Source organism: Seriola lalandi, unplaced genomic scaffold (assembly GCF_002814215.2).
Source record: "Seriola lalandi dorsalis isolate HSWRI2012SDOR001 ecotype SW California unplaced genomic scaffold, Sedor1 jcf7180002054898, whole genome shotgun sequence".
Lineage (NCBI taxonomy): Eukaryota > Metazoa > Chordata > Actinopteri > Carangiformes > Carangidae > Seriola > Seriola lalandi.
In genome coordinates this window covers 3490747-3515611 of record NW_019525450.1, presented here as the reverse complement: position 1 = coordinate 3515611, position 24865 = coordinate 3490747, and the positions used below count along the sequence as shown (strand labels likewise).

Below are 24865 nucleotides of genomic sequence, written 5' to 3'. Positions count from 1 at the left end.
ACAGCTTTAAAGTAAACAGAGGAGACCAGATTCTCTGGAGATCTCTGCCGTGAGAGCCAGACTTCAGACAGAGACACGGCCACATGTCCACATCAAACGCAGAGGAGGGTTACAGGACTAAAGAAAGGAGGTGGGCTCTGTGGGGATGGCGGGCTGGCAGTGGTGGTTATTGAAGGAGTGTTTACTGGCCAAAGCCATGGTCTTTGTCACCATGTGATCTCTGTGATATATGTCCGCTTCTGCTTGGAAACACTGAGTGATTGCTGGCTCACTGCCATCAAGACTTTGGGGATGAGCCTGGGAAAAGAGCTGCAGAGGGGATCAAACCTGGGATGGTTCATATGCACGGTGACTATCAGTCTAAAAAACCATATGGAAGACAATTTAGCTTCACCTCAGTCAAATATCCATCACAACACTAAACCACTTGAGCCATTTCAGGGTCATGTTCCCACTGGAACCAGTATGAGAACCACTTTACATGAGGCTGACGCAGGCCATTCAAAACGTCTACAATAAACTGCTGTCATTCTAGAGGAATATTTCATTGCCTAAAAGCATTGTAACACTTTCAACACAAACTTTCAAAATGAGCTTTGGAAAAGCATTTGTAAGAGCTGTCATTAGTCCCATATTGATGGTATTATATGGCGTGTTAAGCGCAGGGACTTTCCCAAATGCAGCAGAACCTTTTCCCGCATCCCTCTATTTGCATATGAATGTGTTGTGACATGTGGAAACGTCTTCATTAAGCCCAAATGTCTTTTGCTAACCACAAGTTTACAAAGACATACAACTAGCTGTTGGCAGGAATCAAAATGCATCAGAAGATTTGGTACTGAATAAAGAGCTTAACAACATGGAACCATAGATCATCGGCAGATACCTTTGTCAACATGAAACAAAATAAATAAAGCTAAATTCTCTTCTATTCATCAGCATTCAGAAATACAGAGTCAACAAAAAAAAGTAAAATAAACAGCCAGCACATGTACGTACCTTCTCATCGTCCTCATCCTCATCTGCCAGATCCATATTGTCCTGAAAACAAAAGAATTGTAATGGAGAGGTGAATGATTCCAAGATCCTTTACATGATAAACTTTGTCTCATTGTGACACTGGGACTCTGTGTCAACTCCAGGGGCTCAATGGTGACCCTGCAGTCAGCCGCCTGATACAGTTAAGTTAATTTATTACTTATGTTGGTCTATATTTTCTGAATGTGGAAAATAACCACTGATTGTTACATTAACTTAAAATACCAGCCTGTTTCTGCAGCCCCAAAATGACAAAAAAAAAAAAATATATATATATTTTTATTTATTTACTTATTTGTGATGTGTCAAAATTAATCAAAGGTATGAAATGATCTATTTTCTCAATGAACTTCTTAGTATAATTAATGTTCTTGGTTATTTCACATGACAGATTTTCTATCATTTTTGTTTTGTCTGGTTTGAAGTGAGTGGGACTCTTTTCTTTTCTCTGAACCAATCAGGACTGAGTGACATTTGAATTGAAATCTGACACTTGTGAGGTTATCCCCTCATGTTACCAGTGAATCCTATCTGATCATTAACTTTACCCACACAGTCCGGATGCAGCTTGAGTAAATATATAATATAATATAATATAATATAAATAATTGTGGCATATCCGCTAATGGATATTTTAGAAATAAAATTAATCACATTTCTTGGAGCTTTAAATTAATTCTAATAAAAAAAATTCAAAAAAGAATTCTATCAAACTTTTATCCCAGTGTCAATTATGAAAAATATTATGAAATAATAACACCCAGAGCTTATTTTAAAAAGATTGTTGCAATATTTTTGTGTGTCTTAATTAACATGGTTGTAGACCTAAAACAGTTAGCTGATTAATAGTTTAGTTTATTGACAAAATTAACTGCCAAATGTAATCTCTCTGTGTTTTAGAGTGTTGAACATAATCCTGGGCTCTGAGAACCAGTGAGTGACTATTTTTCACAATTTTGTGGCATTTTACAATCTAAACAACTGATTAATTGTCAAGAAATTAATTGATAATAATTAGTTGCGCCCTACCTAATTATAAAGCGGCGCATATTTCATTGATTTCACATCATAATAAAGTATGTTGTTGCCTGAACAGTTTTCTGTGTATATAATTTGCTATAACCTATAGTGTGTGCTGAACTACCACTACTGTATACAGTAAATACAGCTGCTATTCTACACTGGATAAAGACAGGATACAACCTTTTTTTCCAGTGATAAAACTGGTAACAGTAAGAAAAAAAAAAACACTGTTAATTGTGACCTTTTCAGAGCAGAGCGCTAAAAATCTTTTTTTATTTGACCAGTCACAACAAGAACCAGGCAACAGACCAATTACAGTGAAGAGCAGGCAGGATGCAGGACAGCAACTAGACTGCAGAAAACACAGCCAATTAGCTTAGGCTATAATGATATGTTGCATTAGTCCTTTCACTGAGTTTTCTATGCTTATGTATTATTTCATTATTATTTGCTATGTAGAAAGGTGCAGCTGGTTGCTATGGAAATGGTAAATGGACAGCACTTATATAAACAAACAGCTTTTAATTACGCGAGCAAAACGTGGTTGAGATAGTTGTTTTTCTATAAAGAAGTGAACAGGAGCCTGCAGTGTCCCTGGGCTGAAGGAGAAGAAGATGGATGAGCTCTGCTCTGGACTCACCAGGTCTTGACTGACCCGACCGGAGCGGATCCAGAGGTAGTTCCTCAAGATGAGCAAAACCAGGAAGAGGGGCAGCATGTAAAACTCCCAGTACCACACTGTCACCACGAACACCTGCAGGGTGAGGGCCGCACAAGTCAGAGATCAGTCAGATCAGGCACCAGGGTGATGGCGGGACAAAACAAACTGCTCTTCATTAAGTCACACTCAAAGACATTTTCAATTGATCCTGAATCCCTGCTAGCTAAAGGTTGATCCAATCTGCTATTGATTACATAAGCACTGATCAAGCTGATGAGGGCTACCCCTGCCACTATAAAAGCCTGGCTTCCTACATACAGTTATCCTGCATATGCTGTGCAGCGCGGCCACTCTGCTCAGCAGGACTGACTCTCCCTCCAGTCCCTGCATATACACTGACATTAACCACATAGGTCTAATTGCTCTGCCTCTCTCATCTTGTGTACATTAAAGCTGACCGCACAGGGAGGGGGCGGGGGCCTGTGTGTGAATATGTCATTAAAATCCATCCTTGTGGCGCACATTCCACCTGTGTGCGGTTCAGGTAAAATGGATGAGAGAATAAAGAGAAATGGATTGTGATGTCTGGATCGCTAAATGGAACTATAAAATAATCCGGTAAGAGTGGCCAAAATGGCAGTGAGCCAAAAGGCGTGGGGAACGGTTTACAGGTTTTTAAATGCTAATAAAAATAGAAGTGAACATCTGGTAAAGACATCACTCTCCTCTGAGGCACCAACTGGCATAAAAGATGATCCCCCTCTTCCTCGCCTCCACCACCACTACCACCATCAGCTTTAATGTGCAAAAAGCCAAGCACGCTCTTGTCTGTGTTATCACAAGCCAAAACAGGGCCTGGGAGAGGAGATGAAACCAGTTCCTCACTGAAAGGGTTATGTTTTATTAGTGAGGACTTTGTAATGAGTGGGAGAGCCGGGACAAGGGGAAAGCCAAGTCACGCTTTGGTGGAAATGTATACTCAGCCCATAAAGATTGTGATAACTGCAGCCCATTTCAGCTTGAGAGGCATTACACAGTCTTCGACAGCGAAAAGGGATCTGGAAATACAATCGAGATTAGAGGAAACAAAAAATATGAAAGGCTACCTAATGTCGGGAGAGCTACTGAACTGGAGGGTAGCACATTTCAAGAATGCAGTAGGATTTCCACACTAATGCTTGGGGAAGGGTTTGCATCGCACAGAGGTAATCCAAGAGCACAGAAATCACTGCCATCACTGAAACCACTCACTGTTGTAAAGCCAGAACAAGTAACCTTTGCGGAACAACCTCAAGTGACAATTATGGGACAATTGATGAATGCTACAACGTAGAGTAACAGTAGCACAAGAGGAGAAGATTCTTAAAGTCAGTGAACAGCACTCTCTAGCCTAGTCTAGAATACAAAAATTAGCTAGCATTAGCTGCCATAAACTAATGACACACCAGAACAAGTAAGCAAAACATTATTAGAAAAGTCAAACAGCATAAAATTTAAGATTTTACATTGTTACTACTGAACCCCCAGTAGGTTATATACAGTAAAGTTGACTCTGTAACCTGCTAGAAATATAGGTTTGATGAGGAAACACTGCTGGATGCACTGTGGACAAGCTGCAAAATAATTTTGGATGAAGATTGTTCTTATGTTGCGCAGTTTGTATTGCAGGAGTTTATATTTATAGATATGTATAGAGACTTTATATTTCAGGAGGTGTCTGCTTTTCTGCAATCACTGACTGGTTGGCAAAAATTAATTGGATGCAAGGAATTGGAAAATGCATCAAGAGCCTCCTTTTCAGTACCAAGTGACAAAAATGTTGCTGCATATAAACGAATATCCTGTAGAATATGTAATTCGTTGTATGTACCTCAAGTGGGGCATATACATTTCTTGTATGAAGCGATAGAATGAGGTGGATGACGCCGACTTCCATGTAGGAGTAATGCTTTTGTTCTCACTCTCAGAACTGCGTTGTTTTCTTCTTCTTCTCCTTATTTCTAACAAAGCCACTTAGTATTTTGGGTGACCCCTCTTGTTTCTGTGTTTAGTTGGAGTGAGAGTGGAAAAGCGGGGGTGTGCTATCAGGAAAAAAAGCTGCATTTTTATTTTCTGGCAGTATTACTGTTATATTTCAAAATAAGAGGGCTGACCACCTTCTACAAACTAAAGTGATGAAGGGCAACAATATGTGATAGTTCAGAGGGCAGGATAAGGCACTAACACTGCCAGGACTGAGGCTTCTCACTGAGATAACAAGTACCTGACTGGCTGACTGGTGTATTTAAAGTATATTATATTGACTGAATCTCTTTGCACGAAGGTGTTTGACAATCGGCAGGTGTTGCAAGTAGTCCGTCAGTGTATCCTGTCATGCAGAGGGTAGCTTTGATTCATTAATCTTATGTGGCGGCATTAAACCAGGCATTTATTTCTTCTCACTGAGGCTTGAAAAGGCAGGGAGCATTAGTGTGAAAACACGAGTACAGATGGTGCTGTCTTTCAAACACTGAGCTGCAGTGGGCGAATGTGTGTGTACATTGTGTGCTTGTTCATGCTTGTATGATTCCTACTTTAGCATGTGTGTGTGTCTGAGCGGTTAGGAAAAAAAACCAATATCATCCCCAATAATTAACACTATCTATAAGAAGGAGGGGATTGGGTATTCTTCAGAATTAACGGTGTAAGAATCTATTGTGAGTGCCTGTACATTAACTGTGCTTTAACTATTTAAATTGCAAACAGTTTCTAGTTAAAGCACACTGACCTTCTTACCCCAGCCAGGATCACACACTTTCTAGAGGCTCAAGTAATCCTGAATTATAAAACTAAATGCATGAATAAAAGCTAAAACCCAAACTGTGGCTTCTGTTCAGATAACAGATCTGTTGTGCAGCTCCCATTTTTCACAGTAAATTGAACAAACTGTACTATTGGCTGGCGTACAGTATCTCTTCACCAGCCTCATAAGAAAGTGTTTAGATGCTGAGAAAAGCTTTAGTGCCATCTACAGGACATCAGCTTTAAAAACAAAAAGAACTCCAGATGACCTTGATTGCCTGCATCGTTAATGCACAACTTGCTGCATGCTGTATTGATGGAGTCAGATTTGGGAGATAATAATGTCAAAAAGATCAGCACCCACTTCACTTTGCACTTTAAACAACAAGGGCTGAATGGCCTCTCCTGTGTTTCTGCCTTTACACTTGCTTAACACTTGTATTGAACAATAGCAGGATGGAGAATCAGTCTTAGCTCTGAAGAGCCTTTTAATTGGACTTCTGCCTGCATAATGGGGTCTAAATCAAATCGAGCAGATTGGACAGAGGGTTAATGAGTTGTCAGGGAAGTAGAACAAAAATAGACTCTATCACGACTCCACTGGGACTCTACTCTCTCCAGCTGAGGTTTAACTCTGCATCCGCGACATATGCAACACTGAAAGCGTCTCCACTCCAGCACAGAGCCGTGGCCAAGCCTGCGATTCTGCTGAGCCCAACACTGCATTGATTAAGATTCTCGCCGGGAGAGTTCAAGTAGAGGTTGGCCAGACTGCGGTTGTCTTCCGCAGCCTTAAAGGGAAAACAGAGGGAAATGCAGATAGTGTGTTGATAAGCAGTTAAAGCACTTCACCAGGAAGGCTAGGAGGCTCCTCTGAACACTCTCCCACTGGAAGCAGCTTTTGATGTACTGCAGAGTCGACATGATAGCTCTGTACAGCGTCTGAACACGCAGCACGTTCCTGGCCAGAGCCTGAAAGATACAGATCATAAACATGCAAAACACATAAATATTACAGCAGTCATGTTTACAACATGAATAATAATAATAATAATAATATGATTACGTTCTGTTCATGCCAAACATGAAACATCCGGTCAGCTAGTGAAACAGTGAGAGTTGCTGGTATGTTTTGGCATGAGCCAATGTGGTCAGGGGGCAAAAAATCTGACCTGATTTTGTCAACCTAGACTTTCAACATTTAAACAAACTGAAAACCTGCACGTTACAACCCAAGTCATCGGAGTGTAAGCCAATTTTGGCTTTACTGAGCAATCTATTGTCTCACAACAATGAGTCTTTGTGCAGAGTACAGACAGTCAGGCACCCTGTGTCACACCCTGTCTTGCACACTGTATATCAAACTAATGTTGTAGAACAAGGGACAAGAACTCAGTCACAGTTGGGGTCAATTAAAAGAATTAAAAGCTCAATTCACTTAATTCAGCCAAAGGGAAGTTTTGCTTTTGGGGATGGTGTGTTTTTTTTTTAAAGACAAAATCAAGGAGAAAAGGTTTATGTTAGAGATAACTGATAAAAATATCACTTCGACAACTTTTCATCTACCTCTCCCTCTGTCTTTAAGCTCTTCAGAAAAATGACTTATTAATTATTCAAGCATTACACGAATATTGTTGAGTGCAGTGACCTCTGACCCCTACCCTCCTTACAGTTGGTTCCCTCCAAGTTTAATCTTATGGAGTTTAGGGCTGGAATTAGCTGTTATCATCTTCTTCATCAATTACTTGTTTGGTTTATGAAAAGGTTAAAAAAATGTGAAGAATTATTTTTCACCACCACAGCATCATAAGATCTGCTGTTAATTCTTGTTTTGTCCAAACAACAGTCAAAAAGGCCAAAGATTTTCCGTTTACCATCACATATGATTACGAAAAACCAGAGAATGTTTTTCCTTGACAACAATTAATTAAATATCAAAATTATTATATATTTATTTATTATATATAATTTAATTTTCTGTCAGTCTGATCTAATCTAGGCTCTAATGAAGCTGAGAGACATTTACCATTCACCTAACTGTATGCTGCTCTGGATAAGCAGACTAAATAAACAACAAATATTAAATGTATGTATGTAAGTTTTTTTTTTATTTTGACTGCATGCAAACTAATTTCATCATCTCTGTATTAAACATTAAAATTAGGAGAACTGTGACAAACCTTTTTGGAAAATTTCGGATTATCCTCCATGAATCTTCTCTCTCTGGGTTGGAAGGTTCTTAGACTTGCTCTGACCTGATAAAAAAAAAGTAAAGAAGCAATGAGAAACAGACAGAATCAGGCCCATACTTCATATCCATCAAGGCCTCATGTCCTCATTGCAGGCTTAACTTTTACTCACAGGGTTAAAAATAACCTCCAGCTCCAGAGTGATGCTCCCCTTCGACAGTCCACCTAAATCCTCTTTCTTCAGTGGGAAGGCGATCTGTTGTCCCCTGCGGATCTGCAGGAACAGAAAGGGCATCAGGTGTTGAACTCAGCCATGAGCCCGACTATCAGTCATGCCGGATTACATTTTAGCAAGTCTTCAACCCACTGGAGTGTTATCGCCCTCTTCACTTTAATTTAGACGCAGAGTGTAAATACATTAGTCTATTGTCTGCATGACGGACTCTTAGTGAGGTAGTGTTTACCGAGAGCAGGGGAATGGCAACTTTTCCCAGGAAGTCTGGCGCCTTGTCTCCATCCTCATCAAAGATAGTCACCACCAGAACATCATGAATGTCTTTGACAGGGCTGTGGAGACAAACAAGGAGGTCAGGTAACAGAGCAGATGCAACATGAAGCACACATGTGGTTCAGACTGCATGCATCATGTGGGATTAATGATAAAATGTGGTTGCAGAGACAAAGTCGAACTGACAATGTGAAGACTTTATTCCACTCTGGGTAGAGGCTCTTATAGATGGTGTGGGTCTGAAGTCTGTCGTTCCCCAGTTCCAGCACACAGAAAGGGTCACTCTTACCTACAGGACACAACACACAAAACTTCAACAATGGGCTCCCTCCATCCATTTTCCTGTAACAACAGAATAAAGAAAGAAGTTAAATCCAAATGTGTGACGTACCGTTTAAATCAGCAGCCAGCAGATCTGCAGCTTTGATGACTTTGACTTGAAGGAAACCAACATCACGGAGGTTTTTCAGGGAGCTTTTTAAACTCTGTGGGGACAATGAGCAAACAAGAAGCATGAGGTTTTGGAAACATTTAAATCAGAAAAATTCAGAGGAGATTTATTTTTAAAAATCTGGATCTGGAACAACATGCACATAGCGAGAGACTATCATGGGAAATATGTGCCAGATTTTCTATTCATTCAAGTGCATGTACATGTTCTATGTCCAAATGTTTTTAAAGTTATATTTTTGCCTTAATTCAGACAGTACAGTGAGACAGAAAATTCAGGGAGAGAGAGGGGGGACGACATGCAGCAAAGGGCCACACGTTGGGCTCGAACCCATGGCCGCTGTGGCTAGGACTAAGCCTATGTGGTACGCGCTCTACCAGGTGAGCCACCGAGTCTATATATATGGAGACAGATGCAGATTCTTCCTAACAAAGTTTAGCTTTTCACATATAGAACATAGAAATATGTTACAATAAATGTTGAAAGGTTGTTTAAATACGTATTTGTGGAAAGTTGTGCATCTATGTTTGAAGCGACCGCCACTAAATTGCAGTGCTTTTTCAAGCTACAGTATTTTGCGTGATAGTACTCAGACCAGATACTTGCTGAGTGCATGAAGGGATTCAGGTGAAGTAGTTCATTTTGCAATAGAAAGGTTCCTTTTCAGTGTTTTTCACAAGAACCTAAATACACAAACACGTCATGTTCTCAGAACAGGCAGAGCTTGTAATTGCACTGATACACTAAAGTCTAACTTTTGACAGTTTCAAGTTAGAGCAAGTTCATTGTCAAACTTGTCTGGTATGAACTGAAACCAGTGGCTGCAAGAAAGGTGTAAAAGGATATAACAGCTAAAATATATAGTATATTTGGGAATTGGTTATTAGCAATGCAATGTAAAGTATTTATGGTTTTTATTTAATGGACGACATAAAAAACATGGTACGATAAATGCAGCTTTTGATAAGACTGTTTAAGGCATCTGGGAGCCTGGTGCTCTGGTATGGTCTCTCTGCCACAGTCATGTTCTTTTCAACTTCAAATTTAACATTACATTATAATTTACCAGAGGGGATTTTTCAATCTTGTTTTCATTGTGTACAATGTCTTGGGGCATCTCTCTTCCTTTGACGCCCAGCTCTAACACTTACTGTAAAACCTACAGGTTTTAATATTCTGAACTCACTACACAACCGCCTCGATGAAGTTCAAAACACAATGTCCAAAATAATTTCTGTAGCTCAACACTGACAGAACAGAAAAATTACAGGCTCTCAGCACTTGGTTAGACAGATACTGCCATCTCTTGGCCCTTTAACACAGAACACAGAAAGTGCTCTCATCATACTGACCAAAAATGTGAAGCCCTAATTGCCCATATCCACTCTATAGACACTGAGATTGAGACAATCACACATGAATTTCTCTGAAGAAACTGTAATGGCCTTTTACTTGACTTGACGCAGAAAATGTGGACTGACTCCAGATTCTCCTGAGCTCTGAGTACCTGAGCATTTAACTGCTTTATGAAGCTGTGCTGCATTTCAAAGTAACAGACACATGGGTGTTCTGTTGTTGCCTTGTTTTGATACAGTGTATGGAGAAAAAAGGTTGGATCTGGATTTGACTGAGTATCATGGGGCTGACGTCAATCAAACACAGGGGTGTCAGGTGTACTGACACTTGTACTGGGTAATGTAGGGAGCAAAGTGATGCAGCAGTTACAGACAGAAGACACACAGCACAGAGACACTGACGTAGTTGTCCAGCTGGTTCTGTCGTTCGTGAGATTCGTCGAGAGGTGCAGCGCACAGGTCAGAGATGGAGACGCCGCTGCATGTGTTCAGTGTGAGGAGGAAAACTAAGCGTCCTCTCCCATATTCCAGGGTGTGTGTGAACAGCTGCCTTTCATTGAAAGGGACCTTGGATAGGTCCACTTCACACCTGTACACAAAAACACACAGCACAATTTCAGTCATGCACACAGGAACATAGAAAGACAGCATTCAGTACATACGCCTACACAGGCATAAATGCACATTTATTCTGTGTACTTGGCTGTGTGCACACAACCAAGTACACACAATATCTTGTGTGTACTTAATTATCTAACTACATCAGCCTATACGGAGGTGGGCAACAGGCCATTCATTTACAAAATCTTACTTCAGTTTATATAAATAAACACATCCACATTTGTTGTCGCAAGGTTCAGGCATGGTGAGTCCCATCATTAGTTTTCATACTGGTCCAACAGACATCTGTCAGACTCCATACACTGTTTGTTACGTACATACTGTAAAAACAAGCACACAGGCTCAAAGAGCTGAAGAGACTCACGTTCCCAAACATTCCTCGCTCCGTCGTCCTTCCTTAGACCAGAGCTCCACCTCCAGGATTTCCGGACTGTCCATGAACTGATTAAAGGTGAATCTCTCTCTCCACTGAGGGTTGGCCATTTTGCAGTGATTCTGAATCAGAAAGAACACGAAAAATCAAAAACTACTTTCACATTCATGTACATGTAAATTGAATAATAACAGCAGCCATTCCACATAGCTACACTTATCTCCTTTTCTTAATTTTGTAGTTGTCAAGATGAGCCTTCACAACTAATATTTAGAAAATAAGCTAGTAGCAGTATGTCCAGCTTTTTCAAAAGACTATGTGAATGTTTTGCTGTTTCCACTGCACATCAAAGTAAAAATAAATAATTACTGTTACTTTGAAAATGAATACAAAGAAAGAAAAGGAGCAATGCTGCTCATTAGCATGCAGCTTGGATGTGTAATGCATGATGTTGCAAGATAAATGAACAGCAGGATAATCATCAATGACAGTTGCCACAGAGCCTGCAGCAAAAGAAAGTGAGCATCACTGCTAGACGTCATGCAGCTGCCTGGATGAGCAGCAGTGAGCACTTGGGCCTTCTATGTTACACATTGAAAACCCATTTTATATATCTCCTTGGCTCTTATTGCTTTTTTTTTCCCAGGACGTGGCGTTTACACAATGAGTGTTCACAGAAAGATTATAAAAGGTCACGGGGGCTTCACATTTGCACTTTTGAAACAGATTGACTGTTGACATAATCACTAAACACTCTGGCATCAGCTGAAGAGAAAACAAAAACAATAATGCAAAATAAGTGTACAAATCTACTGCGTAATCCAAATTCCAGTGAATGACAACAATCTCACTCTGCACATAACATAAACAAATACATTAACAGTGTCTTGTGAGGCATTTTACACAAGCAAGTAAATGTGTTCAGCATCAGAGAAACACTGTCCACATCTGGATGCCTCTACTATCAAGTCTGTCATAGCTGTAATGGCATCAACTGTAAACACAATCATCATCATCATCAGAATCATTATAATCATATTATTAATAATATAGTTAGTATTTTTTTCCTTTCTTGTGTACCGTTTTAATTTTTATGATTTTTTTTTTCTTTTACCTTTTTACTGTACTCTTTTTTTTTTCTTTTTCATGTGTCTACTGTAGGTGAGGCTCTCAATTACCCAGAGTGAGTTGGACATACAAATATAACCATGAATTCCCCAATAATTAATAATTATATGTAATGTATGGCTGTGAGTACTAACAAAATAAATCAGTCAATATTGGAGAAAGTTTGAGCAAACAATATTATTTGGAGGGAACAGGAAAAGGAAATGGCATTTCATAAGAAAATAAATGGGAAGGAAAACAGGGGTCATGGAAGAGAGGCTGAAGTAGTGAAGTTTTCAGAACTGGGGGCAAAAGGGGATGGAGGAGAGGAAAGGTAGTGTGAGACAAAGAAAGGGGTACGAGAGGGAAATGATGAGAGGGCTTAGGAATAACAAGGACAATTTGAGAAGAGGGGAGGGGGTCTGCGGGAGATGAAAAGAATTAGTCCTCCAGTACCTTGCTTTTGTATCTCTGCTCTCCCAATCTGAAGCAGACAAAGAGCTGACCCCCCTGAGTGTCCAGCGGCAGCTCGTGACCCTCAACCAGAGTCACTGACACAACAGAAGTCCACAGCTGACTCTTCCTCAGTGTTTCTGACAGACGAAAGCTCTGAGGGGACGCTCCCGACTGCAGCAGAGGAGAAGAAAGAAGGAGAAAAAAAACAAAACAATTCCCATCATGAATAGAAAAAATTAATCTAATTCCTTTCACATTCCGCCCAGTTATATTTTCACTATTTAACACTGCACACATGCATGACGCAGAGACAGAAGGGAAGGAAACCGAAACGCAACCACATACACTATTATAAGGCTTAAATTAGATGCATACATGCTTCGGATCTGTGCTCTGAACATCACAATCAGCATCCCACCAAGATGGCCACTTATCGATGCAAAGCTGAATGAGGCCGCATGATCTCTTTTCTCCTGTGAAAATGAACTGATCCTTCATTTCACTGAGAGATTAGGTAAAGCTCGCTACAGCGTAGAGCAGCATCTTCTCTTATATATACTGTATAGTAGGAAGTCGAGCCGTATTCTAAGATAATTAGCTGAGCGTAAATGTAGACACAGCGCTGTAGGGAGATAAATTTAACCCAGATTTAATTAACACGGATCAAGCTGACACTGCTGTCTTGTCTGACTCTGTTCTGCCTCATGCATAAGCAGAAAATTATGTTTCACTTAACATGCAGCTCTGAATGGGCTTGGCAGAGTACAGTAAGTATCTGTAGTAGCAGGGGATACATGCACACAGTGAACATTTTATTAGGTACACCTGTTTACTAAAGCAAATGGTATCCAAATACAGATACACCTGGCTGCAGCTGAATCTGTAAACTGACATGGTCAACAGTTGTTTGACTAGGAATGATCAAAGTTGTCTGATGTGGTGCTTGCAGCATCTGAGAGCGAACTGCCATCCTCAGACTGATAGATTCCTGCACTACAGAGGATGGTGTGATGAGCATGCAGCTGCTCTGTGGGAGAAACCATCTCCTCAGTGAAGTCAGAACATAATGTTCGGACTCATCTAAAGGATAAGGCCGTCAATATTCCATATAAATATATTTATTTTTATTATTAAAATCCCACAACCAACAATGCATTAGTCCCTCACTCAGTCCTTCTCAGTGTCCCCACCTTGTCTGTGTCTGTGGCTCTGCACCTCAAGTCTTAAATCTTTAAAAACCATTCACAAATATAATTTTTAAAAGCCACACTATATAACCTTTGAAGATAAATAATACATTCTTCTTCTTCTTCTTCTTATAAATAAATAGTTGAACTCATACACTCTTGCTAAATTCAATACACTCAATATAATACTACAGCCCTTCTTGCTCTGGTATGACTGGTAGCTTATGGTGGCTGATGGAACTGATTTTGCTGATGTCTGCTGACTTCGTGTACTTGCGCTCCTCGTACAATATGATTTTTCTTTTACTGATATCCCACTAACAACACTTTTAGCAATAGATACGGAGTGTCTCTTTAAAAGATTCAATAATTTAGTATTTTTGGCAGCAGGATGGTGGATCTGGGATAGATTCGAAATTAACTACGGTGACTATGTTCACAGTCAAGCTTTTGATGCAAGGACAATAGTTGTTAACTGGATTAATTCGTTGTTCATATGGGTCTTTTCACAGGATTTGTTGACGATAAGAAAATATAGACCAGACTAAACAGGAAGGTCACAAGTTCACAAATACTGTAGCTGAGTTCTGCAGTAGTGTGTAGAAGGGTGACTCTAAAGTTAAAACAAAATGAGTTGTGTACTGAGTCAGCATGGAAAAACATTATGCAGTTTCAGAGGCAAAATGTGGTTTTACTCAGTACTAGGCAGGTGTAAAGTTAAAGTTATCACTGACAGTTAGAGTCCTGATGTTTAATCTAGAAGTAATAAAGACATCTACATTTGTCAGATTTAATTTACCACAGAAGCCAGAGTGTTGTCTATGTGGCTATTTGCTGCCCTCTTGTGCAAAGAGACAAAAATTATTCAGTTCAATTCTTCAACTGAAGTACAGTAACTACCAAAATAAACAACGGAAACTGTTGGTCAACTATGAGACACAAGATGAGCTGCTGTGTATCTTGTGGTATCATTCGACAAGTCTGAGCTGTATCAGACGCCAAACCCTGAGCATGATAGTGGAAGCGCTATATTTGTCTTTCACCATAGCTTTTTATTCTTGATGCAGTGGAGTCTCTCTTTTACATTTGGCAGAAACATGTAGAGATGTGACCAAACTAAATGTTAGTTAGTCTGTCCAGTCTTTTCCCTCCATCTTTTCTTACCCTAATACTTCGTTTTCGTTTTTGGGCCCACCGCTGTCGACAGGATCATACATGTTAGGTGCAAAACAAAAACACTTCCGTTAGTAGGATATACACAGAGACTTTGAGTTAAACATAAACATGCAATAAATATGATGCATAACAACTCTCCCCAATGCTAGAAAACATGTAATAAATATAAATGGGAGCATGCCATACTTGGCCTTTTTTGCTGTCTCCACCTCTGAGTGACAGACTCATGTCGACTAACACTATGCCCATATCCTGCTCCAGGCTGTTTGGGTCATCCAAGGGCAAAGACAGCTCATTGACTCTGGAGGAAAAAGAAAAAAGCAAATTTCAGCTTCAATTTAAGTTAAACAGATCTAGATTAGAGAGGGGGTGGGCCAGAGAGAGGGCGCTCTGCAGCTGCACTGGTGCAGAAGTGGGTTATTTGGTTAATGTGGGCTGTGGAAGCAGGCACATTTGTTTTTGTTTTTTTAATTATGCGCTGAGTTACCAGTCTATTATTGAAGTACACCTCTACAGTCTAATACAATCCAACACAACAGCCCAGCAGTAAATGTTACTTAATACCATGTTCAGTTTTGCTGACACAGTGTCAGAGAGGTGGCTGTAGTTAGTCATGTTGTTGCATTAGCTTGTAACAGATAAGCGTCTGAATTTATCACAGAGTTGAATCAACATGTCTGCGTCACATGTCAATGAAAATGGACAAAATAAGCTTCACAAAGACCGAATTTACTGCAGCGTAGCTGCATTACACCGTACATTTGTGTTCAGTGTGTGGGCTGGTTAATAATTGATCTGGACTTTTGGAAGGACAGGAAAAGGTGGCACTTGATGTATTCTATTGTAGTATGCTAGTTTTTATTAAAATTAGGGCCCTGCTAACTGTCCCCAACTATTTATGCAACACTCTTTGTTAGCACATTCAATACAGCGTATGCTAAAAGTAGACAATGCACTCATCAATAATAAGCACGACTGATATTTTAGTTCACTACAGTGGTTCCTAACCTCAGGTCAGGTTGCAAGATAAATCTGAGGGTGACGAGATGATTAACAGGAGAGCAAAGCAGGATAACACATTTTTACTGCAGAAAATTATTTTTATTTTTTCTGATGTTTTCTGATCTTTCATTTCTGCTTGTGGATTTTACATCTTTAGGCCCAAAAACAATAATTTCAATCTTCACTTTAAATGTCCGCCATGCACAGACATGGTGCAACCTGTAGCAATGAGTTGGCAAGTACACAAAGTAGCATTTTAAGGGGTAACAAGGCAAAAGGGTTGGGAACCACTGGTTCAGTACATGCTGATTAGACAGTGAAACTACAACTTCACTGTTGATAGTTGAGGGACAAACATTCCTCCCACCCATTCCTAATTTCCACCACTTATAGCCCAAGGCACTGTCAACACAACATGTGTTTAACATAAATTTGAAAAGTGTCTCTGATACATAGTTTGTCCATTAAAGAGCACTGACAAGTTTATTTCAACTGCAGAGTAAGTGCAGAGTGTCCCCCTCAGAGCATATCATGGTCACAAAAAAAAAAATCTAAGGAGTCATTATAAAAAATGTTTATGTTATGAAAAGAAATATCACTGGACAATATACTGTCAACAGATTCAGCATTGACCACAAACATTCAGAATCAGTTTATAAGCTCACTCACAGTGTACACTAACGCTGTTTCCAGCACATGCCACACTCACTCAGAGTTAATCACCGTACCATCACCGAGCGACTCACTTGTCAATGTCCAGGTCACTCAGGTTGACAATGGCAGAGCCCATAAAGTCATCAGTCGTCAGGTCACGGTCGTATACCTGTGTCATGTCAAACAACAAGAGAACACTGATAGTGAGAACATAATAGTGAGTGGCTGAAAGCTTTGTCTGTGTTGTTTTTACAACACTACAACACATACTTTGATTGTAAATGAGTCACTGAAATGAAATCCAGCAAAGAAGAAACATGCACTAACATGCTCTAGGGTTTCAGCTTGAGGGGTGGGCGGCTGAAACTGCAGCTGACTTGATATTTTTTGCTGAGAGAATTGATGAATTAATTCATGTGCTGACTTATACCACATAGCTGAAAAACCACTAAGCTAATCCTGATGTGTGTATACACACCAGTTCCAGTTTGGTTCATATTTGTTTGTGCAAATTAAACTTCCCTTATGCATGGTTATGTTGCTGCACCACCTGAGGGACAAACACATAAAGTCCCCAGAGCACTGGAAAATGAAAAATGGCTCTGAACACCGGAAATATCAAACACATGAGGAGTGACAGTTACCTTGACGTAGAGTTTCTGATTCAGATCCTTCACGGGAAGAGAGAAGGTCTCGTTCCATGTGGGGTTGAGGTTTTTATAAACCACTTTGCTTTTGTAGAACGTTTTTCCATCCAATTTGAATTTTACGTAAGGGTCACTGGTACCTGAAAATGAGACAAACATGACACAATGCACTTTAGATTATTTACTGATACTTGTTGCTGTTGTCGTTGTTGTTATACATCAGTACCTGGTGCTGGCACCTCACTAGGACAAATGAATGCTGATGGAGACAGTTTCTGCAACTGGGGATTAGACATGAACAAACAGACCACACTGCAGCTGTTGCCAAAGGATTTTATACGATGAACTGACTGGTCAGACCTAAATTAAGTGATAGCCAACCATTTTTGAAAAGGTTTTGTTTTACTCTATAGGTCAAAAAATATTCCTCCTGAGCCGTTATTTGCGATATTTTCTTTGAAAAGCAGGGTTGACTTGTCATTGTGACTGACTGTTATAAATACCAATGAAATCACTCTGCTTCTAATTTCCAAACTAAGTTGCTAAAGAGCCCTTTCTCTCGTTTCTTAACTTCTAGGGAAATGTAGCAGTTTCCAGTAAATGGGAGGACCAGAGTGCTTGTAGTGTCATCTCATGTCTTCATGGAGGATGTGGGTTTTGTTCTCTCCCCAACCAAAGTGACCACAACTTCCTGAATCAATAGCCAATCACATTTGAGCTTTTTTTGTGATGTTACACGTGTTTATTAAGATCTTATGACTGCCATATGCAGAGGGGGCAACAGGTAAATGTGAGTATACCAGAATTAAGAAAACAGATTTAGTTTTTTATTATTTATTTATTCAGCTTTATAAATGTTTTATATTTTTATATCTCACATCTGTTGCTCCTGTGATGAATCATTTTCACCTCAGGGTAAAGGAAGTAGAGTCTGAGACTTTCAGCTGATCTGTTGACCAGATGAGGGCAGCAGGCACCCAAACACAGGATCACTGGATGGTAAGCTTTCACTACTCTGCATCCATGTCCTGTAAAATCGTGCCTGGTTCTGGGCAGTTTTGATGTTACAATATAAGCATTGCATTATAACCCTATTACACAACAAACCATCGGCAGCTGCAGGCATATGCTGTGCATTCAGTGTATATAACCTGATCAAAGAGAAAAACAAAAGGCTGTTCCTGCACTGCTTTTAAAAGGCCATATAGTTTTAACAATACTGTGGTGAAACCAAATCTTTTTGATCCTCCCCCTCCATTCTCAGTATCTTTACCCAGAGCCTGGTTGTGTAAATGTGAACCCACACAGGCAGGAGAAAATGTAATTGAAGTGCATGCCCAGAGTGAAAGGCCTGGTGTAGTGAATGCTGGGTGGGGCTCAGACAGGTTATAATATGATTTGTAGAATCCTGCCCCAGCTGTTATAAGAGCTTCACAGCTAACCTGACACACGGCTGTTTTTCGTGTCCCTGGAGTCAATAACACAGTGTGTCATCACACAGACATTCCGGGCCGTCATGAACAAGCCAAGGCTAAACACACAAACTGAGGCTGATGCAAGCAGAAAAACACACACCAGCAGAGGACACAGTGATGTTTTTGGAAGTTTCAAACTCCTCTGGGTTCAAGTTTCTTAAGTTGAGAAAACTTATCTTTAGATGAGAGTTGATACAGCGTCAGTTATCAGCAGTGACAGGGAAAAGTTACAAGTGGGAAAAAGCACAACAAATTCAACCAACAACTGCAACAGGAGAAGACAATTGACAGAATACATGAGTAACAGCAATAGCACTTACTCACTGGGACAGCTATGCACATTAAGAATGTGATGCATGATGATGTAGGTGATAAACTGTCAAACCATGTGTCAGAAGTAACAAGAATAAGATAATAAGGCCACTGTGAAAACACACTTCACAGTAAAAACTATACCTGCTGGGAAAAAATGCCAAGTATGAAGCTTTACCTTATTAGGTTTAGATCTCATGAAACCTCCAGGCAGCGGTCATATGCACAAGTACAGTTAGCGAGGAAGTTAAAATGGTGAAGTATTTACAGATTCTTTTACTGAAGTGATGTATGAAAATAAACATAATCCCACTATGTCACTTCTCTTCTTCTTTGCTGTTGTGTTTCCTAACATGCTGAAGTGTTATTTGTTTGTGCAACAGCCCAGTTTTCTTGTTCTGACCAATCAGGAATAATTTACCTCACGGAGGCTGAAGATCCTGTTGATCTAATGTTGTTTGCTCAAGCTCAGACTCAGAATGTGTTCCAGGTATTTTACCATCTTAGCATCTACCTGCATTAAGTTGGTCTATTGTACCGCATGACTCTGAAACTGCTACCTTCTGCATGAAACACTACATAATTACACAAAAAAAGTTCTGCTCTGTACATTCTACTGTTTTGATCCTATGTAAAATGATCTGTGTCCCTTTTTTTTAGACTTCCCTGTTGTCCTGTGGCATCACCTGTCACCTTGTCACGATAAAGCTAATATAGTGCTACTGTTGATAGTGACAGCCTTAGTGATAGTGTTGGTGCTGTTACAGTAGTTGTAGTAACAGCAGTGCTAAGATGAGACTCTTACCACAGCGGTCCCTGATGACCAGGTTGCGTCCTTCCCTCAGGTTGATGGTGAGCAGGAAGGACCTGGAATGATCCCTGATGCTCTCTGACATACTAAGAGTCTCGTTGCCCATCTCACTCTGGACACACACAACAATACATTATCATTATTTGTTTTACTAGTGCTAGCAGAAGCAAAGCAATAGTACATGTGATTATATTATACTTCCTGAGCAAGTCCAAAGCTGCATCTGAATATAAACACATATTGTGTATAAATGGGGCTGAGTACTGTTGAATACAATTCCTAAGTTATTGATTTTAATGATCTGATGTACAAATATATAGAAATTTGGCCAGAAACATGACGCCAGCTTTTGATAGTTGGTGCTACGGACACATTTCAGTTGGTAAAGGACTGAGATGGATACACAACCATGGGGAAATTCTTTCATATTTCCAAGTTCTTTAATTTGATGTTAGATTCATCATTCAGCCATGTCATATTTTGCTATATTTTCCTTATGTCAGCATATTCTGTTATGAATTTGTAAACTCACAAAATGCTGTTATTAAAGTTTTAAGCACACAGGGACACTTCTGTGTTTGTTCTTTGTTTCTCTTCCTTTAACAATAATAATGAATTAGTTGTGCTGTCCACATTGACACAAGCCCATCCTGTAAATATTAGCAGTTATGGGCTTTAACCACAAAGTTGTGATATGCTCTCATGGTTCTGCTGGTTTGTTTCACTAATTCTTTTCAACATCACATGTTATTCACATGCTTCAATTCACTTGGGCATAACATCTGTTACACCAAATATGTACTTTTTGACCATTTTACTAATGTTTTTTTGCCACAATTAAAAGGAAGGGCTTTCTGCGGTTGTATGCTGTGTTTCCTGTCTATGCAATGGATTATTTAATCGCTATTAAGCCTGTCCACCAAACCGAGCATCTTTCAGTGAATAAAACCCGGTTGCCTGGAATCACCCAGCTCAGCATCCCAACCCTAACCGGCCACAAAAGCCACAGTGACACACACTGAATACTGAACCACACACAGCCTACTGTCCCATCGTGTCCTGAACACAGCAAGATAATCTGGAATTAAACTTTGGCATGAGTGTGTGTCAACCAAAGCACAGTCCTGCTGTCTGCATGATACATAACAAAAAACACTATCACAGGCTCTTGTCAGAGACAGTCTACTGCAGAGTCCTTTTAACCACTGACATGTAGCTCAGGAATTAAACAGCTACATTAACCTACACTCACCTTTTCAGCACGCTGTTATCTGTGAGACAAATCCTCAGTAGAAACCATAAAAATGATTAAAATTATATCAGTTCATAAAATCATCTTAAAAATACTGAATAACAGCACTTACATTGTGGGAGTCCTCGTCCTTTAACACATGACTGTTGAAATCATGATTTTCATACTGTGGAGACAAAGATAAATACATGTCAAAAATCAATCATATGATATCAGAAAAAACTCCCACATGTTGAAAGAGGAACATTTCAGTCTGCTGACTGCTACAGGTTCAAGAACTGATCTCTCTGTGGCATTACAGCCACTGGGACAAATCCTCTGAGCATTTATTAAAAATTCCTGTATCCTGGGGACTGAACAGCGTTAAACCAAAGAACATAGTAATGAAAAAAGGTAATTTGCTTTTCTGCTCCCTTTCTGCCCTGTTGTTCACTTTAGACTAACTACAATTTTGACCCTTGACTTTAAACCACGAGGGACTGAGCTTTTTGCTTAGGCAAATTGTTGTTGTTTTTGAACCATAATTTTAAAAAAAAAGGTCCAGTATTATTCTGTTCTTTATCTTCATCGACATTTCCAGCATTATCCAGGACATCATACTATTTAGAGAAAAACAGTCGTGGAATGTAAAAGTAGCTAAAGTACATTATTAACAGCTGCCACGTGATCGTGACACCTACTGTAGTAGGAACTGCCAGAGGTGGTTTTGGGGACACTGGCAGGTGTATCCCTACCGTTTGCTATGACACTTAGCTGAAATTTAGCTCATGTTCCTCCTGTTTCTCTTGATCATCTCTGATATCTATCTACACCTTGGTTGGTGTCCACCTAGTCCACCTATGGTAAATTCAGTTGACTGGACATAATTTGGAAAGGCAATCACCTGTCTCACAGCTGACAGTGCATATCAGAGCAAAAATTAAAACATGAGATGGAAGCTCAGATACAGGATTGAGTCGAGGCACAGATCTGGGGAAGCGCTACAAAAACATTTCTGCTGCACTGAAGGTTCCCAAGAGCCTCCATAATTCAACCAGGACTTGACGTAGAACTGGCCGTGCAGCCAAACTGAGTAATCAAGGGTGAAGGGCTTTGGTAAGAGAGGTGACCAAGAACCCGATGGTCACTCTGGCTGAGCTCCAGAGATCATGTGTCAAGATAGGACAAGTTTCCAGAAGGACAACCATCACTGCAGCACTCCACTGATCTGGGTTTATTGGCAGTGGCCTCTCCTCAGTGAATGTTTGCAAAAAAGCACCTAAAGGAGTCGCAGACTGCGAGGAACAAGATTCTCTGGTCTGATGAAACCAAGATTGAACTGTTTGATCTCAAGTCTAAACGTAATGTCTGGAGGAAACCAAATATGATGCTTGGAACTGATTGTCCTTCTGGAAGTCTCCACATCTCCACACAGGAGCTTGTTTTGATATCCATGAGATGCTGCTTCTTCTTTTGGGGCGCCTCGGTGGCTCACCTGGTAGAGTGCGTGCCACACGGGTTTAGTCCTAGGCGCAGCGGCCAAGGGTTCGGGTCCAACCCGCAGCCCTTTGAGTCACGTCATTCCCTCTCTCTCCCTGACTTTCCTGTCTCTCTCTGCCAAAAAATCAGTTAAAAAAAAGTCATGGGTGACAGCCCAAGTGTGCTTTTATTCTGACAGGTAAGATTAGTGATTACCTTTTTTTGTTTCAGCTGCTGTGGTGACTCAGTGGGGATTTGATGGATTAGGTAGGATGTAAATTTTTTTATGTTTGTTTTGTGACTTGGTGCCACCCACATCCCTTCCCATTGTTCCTCACCTCACCAAACTCCTTCTATTTTATCTCTTTATTTTTTATCATTATAATCAACTCCTGCTCTTCCTGGCCATGTGCAAACTTGCACTTTTTCATGTACATATCGTGTGTATTGTGTATATTGTATTTATTAGTGTATATTTGGTGTATTTTTGTAGTATATTTCCATAGATGTTTATTCTATTGATGTTTATTTTTCTGCTGTGGTAAATGAATTTCCCAGTTGTGGGATTAATAAAGTTAATCTAATCTAATCTAATACTTGCATACTTGTAATAGATTATTTTTACTGTGTAGTATTAGTACTTGTACTTAATTAAAGGATGCAAAAACATCCTCAACCATTGCAGAAAATCAGTGTTTTAGGAAAATCAGCGTTTTAGGAATGAAGACAAGAATGGTGATTTTCCTGTTTTGTTTTTGAAATTCATGGACTGCCGCTCAGGGCTGATGTCGTTTAAACAACTTTCAAGTGCACAGGTTTCAAGAGTCATGGCCAGATTTACCTGCTGTGTGGCCCCAGGGCAAAAATAAAATGCCGTCCGCCTATTCCAGTGTTTCCCGCCGTTGCTAAATTATTGGCACCGATGCCAGATTAACCTGAATATGTAAATGATATCCTTTTGTAAAAACACAGCTCCTCCTGAGAGGTCGCCATGGTGTACTTCACCCATTCTTTGGTGATGGTTTGTGCCAGATTCCCTTGTCCTTGTTTTGTGGCCTAAAAAAATTGTACCCATTGACTTTGAATGGGATGCTGCCACAATGTTAAGATTTGCGTGGGCCTTGCACTAGCTCACATTCTGAAACCCGTTCATGTTCATGTTAACTTGGGTCAAAAGGTTAGTTCCCAAAGTATTGAAAAACATTTAATTTTGAACTGATGATGAAAAATTAAGAGATTTGCCAAACTGATTACAATTCATTTTGAGGGAGACAGGAATGTCTGTACAAATGTCAGGGCAATCCATACAATAGTTGTTGAGATGTTTCCCTGAAACCCATCCATCTAGCATATGTAGAACTATTTCAATGGATAAGTGACTGACTGATTAATTCAGTGAAAAAGGTTTCAAAAGTGGGGACAATTTTAATGTAAGAAATACCATGTCATCAGAGTTACAACATCAAGGGCGTGGTGTTAAGTTATTAAACCACATCTGAGCACAGCCAATGTGACTGGCATGTTTTTCACCTGTCTGACTGCATTCTGGCCACGCCCCCTCTAAATGCACTGTTAAGGGAAAAGAGTTCAACTTTTACACTTTCAACTCTGGAATCTTATTCATTAAAGGAAGGGAAGCTCTGCCACACAGAACCTAACAGTGAAGACACATGACAGCTCAGCCCCAGCAGTTTTCATTTACAGAAAAGAATTACCTCCTGCAGCAACTGGGTGGAATGTAATATAGGTGGAGATGATTCAGAACAAATCTTTTCCATTGTTCATGGTATAATCCATTGAACAAGGTATTTACTGAATTATGAGCTTTGATAAGTCATACATTCAATCTGGGCCTTTTCCACTGCATGGTACCAGCTCAACTTGACTCGACGGTACTCGCCTTTTTGGTTTTCCATCAGGCACGAGATGTGGATAGTGCCTGGGACCTGGTATTATTTTTTGTATCACCCCCACCAAGGTTCCAAGCGAGCTGAGGTGATACCAAAAGGTGACATGAAGACGGGAGACGGGACATTCTGAGGGGAGGGATTAATATTCCAAAAAAAAACTCAGAATTTTCAAGATTAAAGCTTTACATTTATGAGAAAAAAACCTTATTCTCTGAGATAGTTAAATGAGAAAAACAAGAGTTAAGTTAAAAATTTACAAGAAAAGAATTGTGGCGTTTTTTTGGTCAAAGAACCACAACACTTCACTTTACAAGGTTGGATCAACTTCAATACAGTATTTTTTCTGACTTTTTTTTCTTTTTTCAACCTACAATGGCCCTAAAACAGCATGATATATTTTATATATGTTGTGTTGTCA

At 39.9% G+C, this 24865-nt stretch overlaps 1 protein-coding gene across 3 annotated transcripts in view; it reads right to left on the bottom strand.

Moving 5' to 3' along the window:
• mctp2b (multiple C2 domains, transmembrane 2b) overlaps positions 1-24865 on the bottom strand; it is a 35139-nt gene that overhangs the window by 3999 nt on the left and 6275 nt on the right. For 2 of the 3 annotated variants that reach the window (XM_023429702.2, XM_023429704.2), the window contains exons 3-19: positions 21192-21245; positions 19822-19939; positions 17227-17369; positions 16675-16751; positions 15113-15227; positions 14915-14947; positions 12564-12734; positions 10992-11122; positions 10409-10595; positions 8592-8685; positions 8387-8489; positions 8157-8259; positions 7865-7966; positions 7684-7758; positions 6356-6475; positions 2702-2815; positions 1000-1041 (exon numbers count right to left, since the gene is read on the bottom strand). In XM_023429702.2, coding sequence (XP_023285470.1) covers positions 1000-1041; positions 2702-2815; positions 6356-6475; positions 7684-7758; positions 7865-7966; positions 8157-8259; positions 8387-8489; positions 8592-8685; positions 10409-10595; positions 10992-11122; positions 12564-12734; positions 14915-14947; positions 15113-15227; positions 16675-16751; positions 17227-17369; positions 19822-19939; positions 21192-21245 — 1782 coding nt within the window. The remainder of the gene's footprint in view (positions 1-999; positions 1042-2701; positions 2816-6355; positions 6476-7683; positions 7759-7864; positions 7967-8156; positions 8260-8386; positions 8490-8591; positions 8686-10408; positions 10596-10991; positions 11123-12563; positions 12735-14914; positions 14948-15112; positions 15228-16674; positions 16752-17226; positions 17370-19821; positions 19940-21191; positions 21246-24865) is intronic. The other variant, XM_023429705.2, reaches the window with a different exon arrangement.